The sequence below is a fragment of the Neovison vison genome, chromosome X (genome assembly GCF_020171115.1).
Source record: "Neovison vison isolate M4711 chromosome X, ASM_NN_V1, whole genome shotgun sequence".
NCBI lineage: Eukaryota > Metazoa > Chordata > Mammalia > Carnivora > Mustelidae > Neogale > Neogale vison.
This window is the reverse complement of record NC_058105.1, coordinates 40253014-40266058: the sequence shown is the minus strand read 5'-3', so window position 1 is coordinate 40266058 and position 13045 is coordinate 40253014. Positions and strand designations below refer to the sequence as shown.

At 35.0% G+C, this 13045-nt stretch overlaps 1 protein-coding gene across 1 annotated transcript in view; it reads left to right on the top strand.

Annotated features, from left to right (window-relative positions):
* Nucleotides 1–12006, top strand: part of DNAAF6 (dynein axonemal assembly factor 6) — a 38050-nt gene extending 26044 nt beyond the window's left edge. The window contains exons 6-7 of the mRNA XM_044235244.1: nt 7256–7341; nt 11846–12006. Of these exons, the coding sequence (XP_044091179.1) occupies nt 7256–7341; nt 11846–11975 (216 nt within the window). The 3' untranslated portion in view covers nt 11976–12006. The remainder of the gene's footprint in view (nt 1–7255; nt 7342–11845) is intronic.
* Nucleotides 12007–13045: the final 1039 nt, after the last annotated feature.

Below are 13045 nucleotides of genomic sequence, written 5' to 3'. Positions count from 1 at the left end.
CTTTTAGAAATGGGTAGAGGAATTTTTGGTTATAGGATGTTACTGGCATGTAGTACTTAGGGACCAGAGATGCTCTAAATCCTGCAATAAGAGGGACAATCCTAAAAATAAATAGTTGTCCTGCACAAAATTAAAAAAGGAAGAGTTGAAGATATGAGGATGGACCACCTAGTATTCTACGTTTTTTTTTTAATTACTTCCTTCTTCTGAAAACATGTTTTTCTCTTTAATGACTCCTCTCTCTCCTGGTTTTCCTCCAGAATCACCGGGCATTCCTCATCTCTATTGACCCCAAATCACTGGTTTTTCCTCCCCTGGCTGAAATTCTCTAAGCCTCTGAAAAAAAAAAAAACCCATGTCTCTTTTTTCTGTATTCTCTTTCCATCCAGCCCAATGGCTTTAAATACTATTTTTCTACTCTTGGCCTCTCCCAGAAACTTCAGATACATATAATCAACTGCTTACTTGACATCTCTCACTTTAATAGGCAATCCAAGCCTAACATGCCCGCAAACAGAACTCTTTTTTAGAAAGTTTTATTTTTTTTAAGATTTTATTTATCTATTTAACAGAGAGATCACAAGGAGGCAGAGAGAGAGGGAGAAGCAGGCTCACTGCTGAGCAGAGAGCCCCATGCGGGGCTCAATCCCAGGACCCTGAGATCATGACCTGAGCTGAAGGCACAGGCTTAACGCACTGAGCCACTTGGTTGCTCCCCAAACAGAACTCTTAATTGTCTTCCCCAAACCTCTTTTTCATTGATCTTCATCATTTCAGGAAATGGCAAGAACATTCACCCAACTGCACAAACTTAATGCCTAAATCATCCCTCATTCCTCTTTCTGTTATACCATAAGCAAGTCTTATTGGCTCTACTTTGAAAATATATTCTAAACGCATCTAATTTTCATTACTACCATGACTACCATCATGTTCCAAACTACCACCATCTTTTGCCTGGACCGTTATGAGTCCTTCTTCTCTCTTCTCCCTCCTTCAATAATTCCTTCCTTGCAGCCTTTCCACAGTGTCCAGAGAGATCCTTTTAAAAAGCAAATCAGGTCACATCACTTCTTTGTTGGCTTCCTACAGCACTTAGAACAAAATCCAAACTCCTGATCTTGACCTATGAAGCCTTATATGATGACACCTACCTACTTTTTCAGTTTCATTTGACACCACGTTTTCTTCCTTGTTCATTATATTCTAGCCACCCTGGCCTTAGTAGCTGCATTTTTTAAAGTGGGCTCTATGCCCAGTGTAGGGCTTGAACTCATGACCCTGAGTTCAAGAGTCACATGCTCTACTGATTGAGCCAGATAGGTGTCCCATAGCTGCAATTTTAAATAGTATAGTCAAGGAAGGACTCACTGAGAAGGAAATATTTGTGCAAAGACTTGAAGGACATGAGAAAGTGAGGGTAAGAGACTGGAAAGGTTATCTAAGTGGATATATAAATCAACACTGAAGAAAGAAATTTAAAGTTAGAAATATCAATAGAGAACAAAGAATTATTATTATCATTATTAAAGATATTAAGATGACCACCCAGCAGTATTTTGCTGTTTTGATTACTTTCTCCTTCTTAAAACATGTTTTAAGGAATTGGTCGATGGTTTCCAACAAGAAGGGTCATTGGTGGTATAGTGTAAAGACATGACTCATTTTTAAAAGCTGGAGGAAAGGGGCAGGTCCAGGGATACAAATGCAATGGGAGGAAAAAAAGAAAAACAGGCACCAATGGTGAAGACTGGGGAAGCAATGTCATCAAGGGAGATCCAGATTTCAAGAAACTGAACGGAATACTCAGAGGCTGACGAGATAAAGGGTGATGGACTGTGCGTTCCAGAGGAACTATGGAAGTGTTTCATAGTTGGTGAGGGGTAGGAAATGGAAACAAAATAGAGGATATGAAGGTCCAGATGGTAATTATTAGGTGATAAGCAAGGACTTGGGAGTCTGAGGCTTCTTGTGCTCTTGACAAATAGAGATAAAAGTATAATGGATTGTGTTCTGGTAGTCTCAAGACAGCTAGTGATAGTGAGACCGTGAGTGTTTGGGGGTGATTGTGGGCGCCAATAGAGACATGGAGGTCCTATAGATTCTTCTTATTTCAGAGTGAGCTGAGCACTCCTGTGAGAGAAGAGGTGCTGTGCTTCTATGATCTCATAAGACAGGCATGACACTATAATACTGGAATGTTTCAAAGTGGTAACATCAGGGGTGCCTGAGTGGCTTGACTGATAGTCTGCCTTCGGCTCAGGTCATGATCTCAGGGTCCTGGGGTCCAGCCTCACGTCTAGCACCCTGCTCAGTGGGGAGTCTGCTTCTTTCTCTGCCCCCCCCACTTGTGATCTCTCTCTCTCTCTCAAATAAATAAATAAAATTTTAAAAGCCGAAGTGATAACATCATAGAAAATTTATCCTTTAATTTAAAAAGATATCTATTGGTTTTGTGTCTTGGTTTCAGAGAACACATACCTCTATAGTTTTATTCTTAAGAGGTAAATATATTATTTCAAAGTAGGGATCCATCACTTTTTTTTTCATTTTCCTATAGATCATTAATACTCATGAAGATTTTTATAAAATACTTAGATGACTGCAATAGGAAAAATATCTCCATAGTTAAACATGGGTTTCCATAGTAAAACAATGGGAAGTTAAATTACTGAAACAATTCAGAATGAGATCTACCCAAACTTTTTCTGTTAATCAAAATTTCCTAACATTAAGTTTCAAATTGAAACTCAAATAGACTTAAATTCCTTGCTAAGAATCAAATATATTGGAGGTGGTTCCTGTATTTCTGTCAATTCAAAAGTAGTTTTATAATATCCTGAATCCATAAATTAAATATCTTTTAAATTTTCAGCCCAAACCCTTCTGTATATCTTGAGCTTCAATAGAATTTCAGTAAATAGCATACATAGACTGGCTAAGTTAAATATAAGATATATTTCATTTATTCTTCCATTCCGGTTGTCAGGAAGTGACAGCTCAAGAGGAAATGTAGAATGGATGACCTCTGTGGAACATTCGCCATTTGGCCTTCTCATTTCAATTTTCCAACATCTTGTAATCTGATCACAGACACTTGTCTGAGGAGCTAAGGAGCCTGTATTAATCATTTACATATTACAGGAATGTTATCATTTCAGGAACCATCTTGTCATACAAATCTGTCCTAAGAACAAAACAATAAAGAGGAAATTTAAAACTCAAAATGGGTGTGGTGAAAAAATAATGAATACTGTTTTTCTGAAAATAAATAAATTGGGAAAAAAAAAAGACATGAAGCTGGAAGATTCAAAACTGAGACCCAGCATTGCCTCTTACTAGGTGTATGGAACCTCGGAATGTTCCCTGCAAACAGAAGATAAGACTGGATGTGAAATTACATCATAAATCAGAAGGCCTGGGACAAATGACGCTTTTGGGCAACTCCGTGGGCTGCCTCAACACTCCATGTACCTACTATCGGTGTGATTCATTAAGTAAATAAATATAATTAAAAGGAAAAAAAACTCAAAACGATAATCCTACATTAATGACCTCCCCCTCCTAAGTGCTTTGGTATATTAAGCCATCTCTGTTACAACACATAGAGGAGAATAAATAGAGGACCATGAAAGCAATTTGACTTACCTTTACCTATCTCCAGGAAAGCCCCAAAGTGCGTTCCCAGAGACAGACTAAGAGACAAGCTGAAAGTGTAAAAAAGGGCTCACACAAACCTTAAAGTTGTGTATCTTTTCCTGCTACATTTTATTCACAAGGCTGGAAGACAGAGGTTTGAACTGAAGTTGGTAATAGGTACTGTGGTAGCCAGCCTATGAGATGATCCCTAATGATTTTCACTTTCTGATATTCTTCCCTTTGTGTGGTCCCCTCGCACTCTGAATAGGGCTGCCCTGTATAACCAATAGGATATCACAGAAATGAAAAAGTACAATTTCTGAGGCTATGTTAGGGGTAAAAAAGGCATTGCTTTTGCCTTGCTCTTTTGGACAATTCACTCTGGGGAGAAGACAGCTATTGTCTCATAAGGACAATCAAGCAGCCTTAAACCCTATGGAGAAGTCCATGTGGTGAAGAACTGAGGCCTCCTGCCAATAGACATGTGAGTGGGCCACCCTGGATGCAGATCCTGTAGCCCCAATAAAGTCATCAGATGTATGCAGTCCCAGTCAATATCTTGGTTAGAACTTCATTTTAGACCCTAAGCCAGAACTATCTGGCTAAACTACTCCCAAATTCTTAACTCACAGAAAATGTGTGAGATAATAAATGTGTATTGTTTTGAGCCACAAATTAGGAGGGGGAGGTGTAATTGGTTTTGGTTGTAAAACAATAGATAAATCTAAGCAATTAATACCTAATAGGTGGTAGGAACAGAATTCATACCCAATTTTGACTCCAAAGGTTGAGCTCCCAAAAGGTTGAAAGGTCCCCAGTGAAATTTTTAGTTTTCCTTAGTTTACCTATTAAGATAAGTAATTCTTTGAAATAAATCAATTTGCATCCTATGTAAAGAGAGGAACATCAATTCCTTTAATTGTTTGGTCAGTGACATACTGTACTTATTAATGTTGGACTAGTTAGGTCTTGGGAATAATCAGAAGTCAATAAATAACCATGTCTCTTTTCTGGGAATTCATTAAAAGTATTTCTAAAGAAGTCTGATTCATGTTTTAGGAGTTTTTCTGGTAAGATTACTATTGAACCTTCTATCTTATGAGATTAATGCATATGGTTCCACTTAATTTGTTCCTTCCTGTCCCTCCTCTGAAAACATTTTTGTACACAATTTTAATTTTCTCAAGAGAAAAAAATCAGTGAGTTGTTTCTGAATTACCCTTGACTAGAGTTGCCAATGATTTTAAGAATCACTCTGACATTCTACCCAGAAGTTGTATCTACATTTCACATAAGTTATAATTTTTTTCCTTCCTCAAATGTCATTTCAACCTTGGGGAAATAATCTTTTACCTTGAAAGAACTAAATATTGCAGACTAAAGAAATAAATATTTACATCCCTTGGTCCAGGTGATATGAGTCATCCTGCAACTAAAGAACATCTCAACTCTCAGAACTGAAGTTATTATAAAAAATAGGTCTTTTTTCTAATCCAATAGAATGCTCATTTACTTTGAGGTAGAGCACCTGTAACTACCTCTTAAGAAATGCCCTATCTCACTTAAAGCATCTATAATTATGAACATCTGAATTTTCAAAATATAAATTAGGAGGTAATTCTTTCTTTAATGAAAATACTAGCGATAAGATTTATTTATTTATTTATTTATTTATTTTTTAAAGATTTTATTTATTCATTCGACAGACAGAGATCACAAGTAGGCAGAGAGGCAGGCAGAGAGAGAGAGGAAGGGAAGCAGGCTCCCTGCCAAGCAGAGAGCCCCATGAGGGGCTCGATCCCAGGATCCTGGGATCATGACCTGAGCTGAAGGCAGAGGCTTTAACCCACTGAGCCACATAGACACCCCGTGATAGGATATATTTAGATAATAGGACTTCTAGAGCTCAATTTACAAATTTTTTAATATACAGATCTAATAAAGTAAAATATAACTCACAGACATGTATTAGTCCACATATTTTATATTATAAAAACAACGAGGTGGTGGGTATTAGAGAGGGCACAGATTGCATGGAGCACTGGATGTGGTGCATAAACAGTGAATACTGTTATGCTGAAAATAAATAAAAAATAAATAAATAAAATAAAAAATAAAACAACAACAACAAAACAGTATTGCCTACTTTAAACTTCTTACAAGGAATTCCATTTTCCCCATTATTTATTTTGATATGTATTTTCCTCATAACCTGGTACTTTTATCCATAAGTCCAGTTCTTAATCCAAAGTCCAGTTCTTAAATCACCCAATGTCTGATATTTCAAGTCTCATAGCTCATTTTAGAGAAAGCTTCATAATTTACCTTAACCTCAAGGTAAATTTTTGTGGGCTTTTTTTGTTTGGGGGGTTTTTCTTTTGTTTATAGAAACCATCTGCCATGGCATCTCAGATAGATGGGTGGATAGATAGATGATAGATGATAGATACATAGATAGATAAATGATAGATGATAAATCAACTTCCATCAAAAAAGGAATTAATTATTTAGAGTGAGGGATAAGACTTTCTACTGTGGTAAAATACACAATACAAAATTCACTAAGAGTGACACCTAGTACATTGACAATGTTTTGCAACCATCACTGTCTAATTCCAGAACATTTTCATCAACCCAGGAGGAAGTCTATACTTGCTAAACAGTCACTCCTCTTTTCTCCCTCTCCAGCCTCTGGCATTCACCAATCTGTTTTCAGTCTCTATGGGTTACCTACTCTGGATATTACATATGAATATATTTCCTACAGTATGTGCCTGGATTCTTTCACTTAGCTCCAAGTTTCAAGGTTCATCCATGTAATAGTATTTCATTGCTTTTTATGGCTGAATAATATTCTATTGTATGGATATACCACAATTTGCTAATCCATTTATCAGTTGATGAAAATTTGGGTTGTTTGTGCCTTTTATTCAAGTTATTGTGAATAATGCTGCTGTGAACAAAAACATCATATGTTTTATATGCTCTGGGGTATGTACCCAGGAGTGGAATTGCTGGGTCATGTGCTAATTGAGATGAGACATTTTTACATAAAATCTAACCAAACCAATGAAGAGTCCCATTTTTGTGTATGTGTAGGGATCATGTTGTTATTTATCTTCTGTTACGTTAACAACTTTTATGGACTCCTACACTTCTCTGGGAATTGTGGTATGGGAGTTTACACTGAGATACTGTAGGTGGCATCACCAACCCACAACCCAACATGAGAACTAACCACTTTTTATTCAAAGTGTCTACTGATATAAAGCCAGCTGAAAGTCCCCAGCCCTAGCAGGTGCACTAGTACACACCTTCAGACAATGAAAGTTACAAGCAACCAACGTGTTTCTATATAGATTTGGAGTCAGACAGACCTTAGTTCAATTACATGCAGTTACCCTCAGGCCCTCATTAAATTTCTCTGTATCTCAGTTTCATCATCTTTAAAATGGGGGTAATCCTGCCCCTCAAGACTATTATGAGGAAAGGGTCTAGGCTGACACATAGCTGTAACTTAATAAATATTAGTTCTCATTTCCCCATATTTTCCTGCACTCTTCATATTTACTGTTCCTCAAGACAGCAGTATTTTTCTTCTCATTTTCTCTTTCAGGTTAAAATTAAACTGCCAAATACAAACCCTTCTGAAATTAAAATTGACATCCAAGAAATGGTTCTTGACCTCCGTACTCCTGATAAGTGAGTAAAACTTAGAACTAGAATAATGTATCATATTAACAAAACTTTAGACAATATTCTTAAAGTATACATAGTTATTCTGCATTACCCCTAAAGTCTGAAGAAAAGTGGAAAAGTCACTCAGATGTTTGATCTGCATAATAGAAATATAAATATATTTGGAAACACCTGATTTTTTTCTGCTTTGCCCCCATACATTGTGAGTAGGTTGACACCACCAAAACTGTGTCCAAAACACAGTCATTTACATTAAGATACAGTTTGCTTATCTGTGAGGAAAAATAACTAGAGGTGAAAATCTCGTAAGTTGTAAGTCTCTCATGTGGTTTTTTATACAGTGATGGTATAAGAGAAGCAATATCTTTAAACTTTTTGGTTATTGAGCAGCTCTAAGGCTAAATTTGATTATGTTTATCTAAAGATTTACAGAAAAGTCTTGTCATCAATTACTTAAAATAAAAATTCTAATAATTTATCACTAGTTCCTCAAGTAGTGTGACTACATTGAAAAAGAATACAGGTAATAGTGGAATAATTGAATTAAACATTTTTATATTTTCAAAATATTCTTCTTATTACACAAGTTCAAATTATCTTCCCCAAACACAACACATGCAGTGAGATTCTGATGTCAGTGTTTATCCTGAAACCTGGACAAATCAGTCCTGTCCCTCAAAACCAACTCTGTAAAGAGAGAATCCGTGGAAACTGGTGTATGTCAGAAAGAATATCTAAATATCTCACTGCTTTGTTCACTTTTCATCTGAATGTATAGCAGTGAGCACACCTGGGTTGATTGCAATGGTTCTTTTTCTGTAAGTCATGAACATTTCAGGCTGGGTGTGGTGAGCAGTCAGCTTCTGGCACCTGTTCTTTCTTGCATTATCAGTATCAGTACTTCTCTGTTGATCTTAGGACTTCAAAAAAAATTAAAAGTACATCCTTCATACAAGACCTCTATGTGTAAAGAACCCAGTGTGCATATGTAGCTTAATCTTGATTTCCACAGTAGATGCATTTAACCCCTAATGAACTAGAGGTAATATACAGAAAATATTTTCACATCATGTATATAATTTCAAAACTGTATTCTCACAAGAAATTGTCTCATGTTATTAAAATTACATCCACTATTGGATGTATTCACCTCAAGGAGTATTGTTCTTTTTAAATTCATATTATATATGCTTTTACTCTTCCACACAAACTCTGCAAGGAAGATTGCTTACATGAACAGTTAATCTTCCATGATATTGGTGTGCTTGTTAAAAGCACATACATATCTACACACCATGGAGTTAATTTCCGTTCCCCTAGCAGTTCTCCATCAATCTTTAGGCAGCTGCTCTGGCTATGCTGTCATTCCAGATATCTATCAGGGCCCACTAAATGAAAGACTCATACAGAGATACCTGTCCACATAGAATGTGGACTACACTAGAATTTTTGGATCATACTGTTTTAATATATTAAGTATTCTATGCAGAGAGGTGCTGTCTCTTAGGAAAAAAAATCATAAATTATGGTAGAAGACTGAAGAGAGGCTTATATCATTTTTACCATTTTCCCAAACACTTGAGCATTTTTGGAGCCATGCTATTATAGGAAATTGTGTTATTGGAAGTGTGTCTTGTTTTTTAATTTATTGATATTTACATTGACTTTCTTTAGTTTCTAATTTTGACATCCTCTAACACTGTTTACTTACCCCAAGAAAGGTACGAGAAAATATCCTATTTGTGTAAGTATAAGGCAGAACAAGTGAATCTATTTTAACTGAATGGACTAGAAATATCAGTCAAATAATAGTCAGTTGCATTAGAATTATCAATAAAGCCCAGATTTTTTGGAATTATACAAGCTAAAGAAATAAAGCAATTTCTTGAATTCTTCATTTTTAAAAAACTGGTTGTTTTGGCATGTTGATTCCCAAAATGGAATAGGTAGAAAGGAGGAAAGATAGGGGAAATTGGATAATTTCCCAAGGATTTTTGTCTTCATATGAGGTTCCGCTATTTTTTGAAGTAAATCCCAAGAATGTCATAAATGAATTCCTTGAATGGGATAATAAGAACATATTGTAAATACAAGTATGAGTTAAATTTTGGTTGAATGCTATTTAGATTATTCTCACTTTTGCTGTGCTCCTTTAACTCAGATTGATTGAGAATTGACTGATGTTTGAACTAAAAAAAAATGCTTTCAAAATGAAGTAGTGAAGTTCAGCTCAGTAGCTATTTCTGTACTTGCTTTGAAAATAGTTATGGCTCCAATAGAAAACCTTAATAATGAATACTGTTTTTATGAAAATAAATAAATTGGAAAAAAAAGAAAACCTTAAAAAGCCATGTATATTTTTAACCCAGATATTTAGATAAAATAATTTATTAACTACATAAAATAAAACTACATTATGTGAATATGCACAGAACAAGGTTGTCTTGTATTTAAATCTCTTGCAACATCACCTTGACTTTGCTAATATAAAATGTAAGTATGTAAGTCTCTAAATTAAAATTCACTTTATGGTTTTTTTTTCTTGACTTTCATATATTATAGTTCACTTTTAAATAATTGCTAATGAAAATTAACACTGGATAGACATTTGATCAGTGCCTAAACTGCACCTTCTTAAAAGCAAGTATACTATTAATGTAAAGGCTGAGGGATTGGGCTTAAATATTTATTCATATGTGATAGTACTAATCTATAGTATGTATTCAAATATTATTTTGTGGTGACCTATTTGCTTTTCATTCATTTATTTATTCATTCAACAAACGTTTATAAAGTCTTCTGCTAAACACTGAGGGGACACAAAAATAAGATAGAGTCCTGTACTTCAATGAATTGTACATGGATAAGTATTTGTAGAATTTTATTTTGTTTAAATGTAAATCTCAATTCAGATAACAGGCAGTAAAACAGACAAAATACTTCCCTTCTCCTAAGAGCCTAAATAAGTTGGACCATTTCTGTTCTTCAAAATTTTATTATGTGAAGCCATACTATTAAGGACTAGACAGAAATACAGAGATAGATGGATCATCCCAATGCCACTAACTGTCTCTTCTGAATTTATTTCTTTCTGGACAGAGAGGTGCACATTATCATTAGAACTCCTTCTTTAGTTGATTTATAGTTGTCTTTTAGTGCAATGAAGGTACCACCACTGAGCTTTGCTTTATTTTTGAAGTGAATACATTATCATTTGTAGAATAAGGGATAAAGCAAATCTAACTCCAGCTCAACCTATATTGTAAACAATTTTAAAAAGATAGACTCAACATTTTTTGCACCCACTTTCTGGAGATCCCAAATATTACTGGCTATATTAAAATACATCATGATAGCATTACTTCTGGTAGAGAAAGCTGTTTTTCCTACCCCAAATACCTGGAATGGAACAAGAGTCACAGAAAATTTCTCCTTTGGTTCCAGATATTCATGATAAATATTTTTAATGAGCCCCATTTCTTTAACTTAGGTCTTTGCAAATGAGTAAAGAGGCAATTGGTTTTCAAGAGTTCGTTTTCAAGCACTACTTTTACAAATATTCAATAAGTGCCCTAAAAAGTACCAGATTACTTTACCGATTTGGACCTTTACCTTCTAAAAGAGCTTTTTGGCCCACTTTTTATAGAGATACTCAAGCCTTCTCTATGGAGAATGTGAGGTAACAGGAGTTTCATGCATTTAATTTTATGCAGATACCAGCATGTGCCGACCCCATGCATAATTCAGATTCATATCCCTATGACAGAATTATGGATGTCTCATCCCAGCAATGCATCTAAAGCATACAGCTATCCTGTAACTGAGCCACAACAGCAAAATAAACCCAGCAATCTCTCACAGGGCTTTTTGTCAATATATAGTAGAAAGAACCAAAAGCAAGCACAGAGAAGCACTTTCATTGATCTTGTATTAAAATCATTCCAGGCCTGAATTTCAATAACTATACCTGTAGTGGGGACTCAGCCTGGGATTGCGCTAGCAGAATTATTATAAAACCATTACAATTTTCAGATTTGTATCAGTCAGTCACATTCCATCTACACGTAAGCATGGCTGGCAACAGATCTATCCAGCCAACTTAAAGTTGCAATGGCTCTATTCCTCTGTCTATAAACCAAGGCCGAGACTATGTATCTATAATGCAAAATGGGGTCAATTTTGAAAAAAAAAAAAGAGTAGGGTATCAAAGTCCCTGCTTGGATTTTTAAGGCCAAAAAAAAAAAAAACCCTGGTATATTATTTGTGTTATTTAGGCATATTTTTGACCCGGTACTTATACTGTCTAAGTATTTTTTGGTTCCCAATCTTCTGATGGTATGTATTGCTTTCCATTACCTTATTAAAAGTGATATCTTTTTTTAAAATTTAAAGCCAATTAGTTAACATATTAGTTTCAATGATTCATTAAGTGATATTTTCTTGATATTTCTTTAGGAAGATGATTCTAGGTTTTTTTTTTCTTGTCTTGTTTTGTTTTGATTTTTAGGAAGCTGTTGATAACCCTTCCCCATCCTGTGGAATGCAACAGTGCCAAAGCTTTCTATATTCTGGAGACTGAGACTCTTGAAGTCACCACAACTTTGAAAAGGGAGTTGGATTTCATTAATTTCCTCTAAAACTTCATGAGTAAGGAGGAAAAGGGGTATATTGGAGTGATAAAAAATTAAAGAAAACTTTGGAAAACATTAGTTAATGTTTTCTATCTTCTTTATTATTCTGACATATTTCAGAATGGGTCTCAATTCAATTCAAGTGAGATCCTGATCTTTTGACAGTCATTTCTATTACTCTGATGGAAAATATTGTTTTCTCATATTCATAAGCTATTACATTTTTATAGCAATAGCTGGATATAGCTGACAGGTTATCCAGTTAGATTACTGCATGGTCAATTAAAACTGAAATATGACCATGAAATGGTTGGTCCACTTATTTCAGGAGTCTGAAGAACTTAAGTCTGAAGAACTTAAGAACTTAAGTATACTATGATACAATCAGTTGCATTGCAGTTGGTCGTTATTATTACCAGAAAAGTTTATTTGGTTGCCTTTTCATTGATTTTATCAAATGATTTACAGTGTTCTCTGGTTAGGCTTTCATAATTCTGGAAGATACAAATAACAGAAGATATAAATAGTTTGGTGTACCATACTAACATGTTTTACTTGAATAAGAAATACTCCAGAGCACACAGCATTATTTTGCTTCCTCAGTCTTGCTCTCCATGTTTGGATCTAGTTGGGTTAAAAATAGTCTTCCTTTTGTACACTAATAATTACTAGCAATGCCTTTTGGGGTACTGTGTGTATATTTAGTATCAAAATCCTTGACATTTAAAAGGAATATAAAGGAAAGCATAGTGCATTTACAAAACCTGTTCTTTCTCATTTCCTATCTTTATTTGTAATTGGCCATACCTATTTTTATGAATTATGTCAATGTCATCTGCCTCTTCTGGACTGTATTGCCTGTTTATTTCAGAATTATTCATGAATAAATCACATTTTAAAGCTCATGTAACTAGGTCTCACACCTCACTGTAGAACTGTGAAGATAATTGGGAGTGAAATTTTGAGAAGAGATGAAAAACTGAAAGATATTTATTACTTCTATATGAACCAGTAGGGGACAAAATACTCAAGCAGATGTTTTCTAGACTTACTTTCATAGGTGACTACCAAGCGTC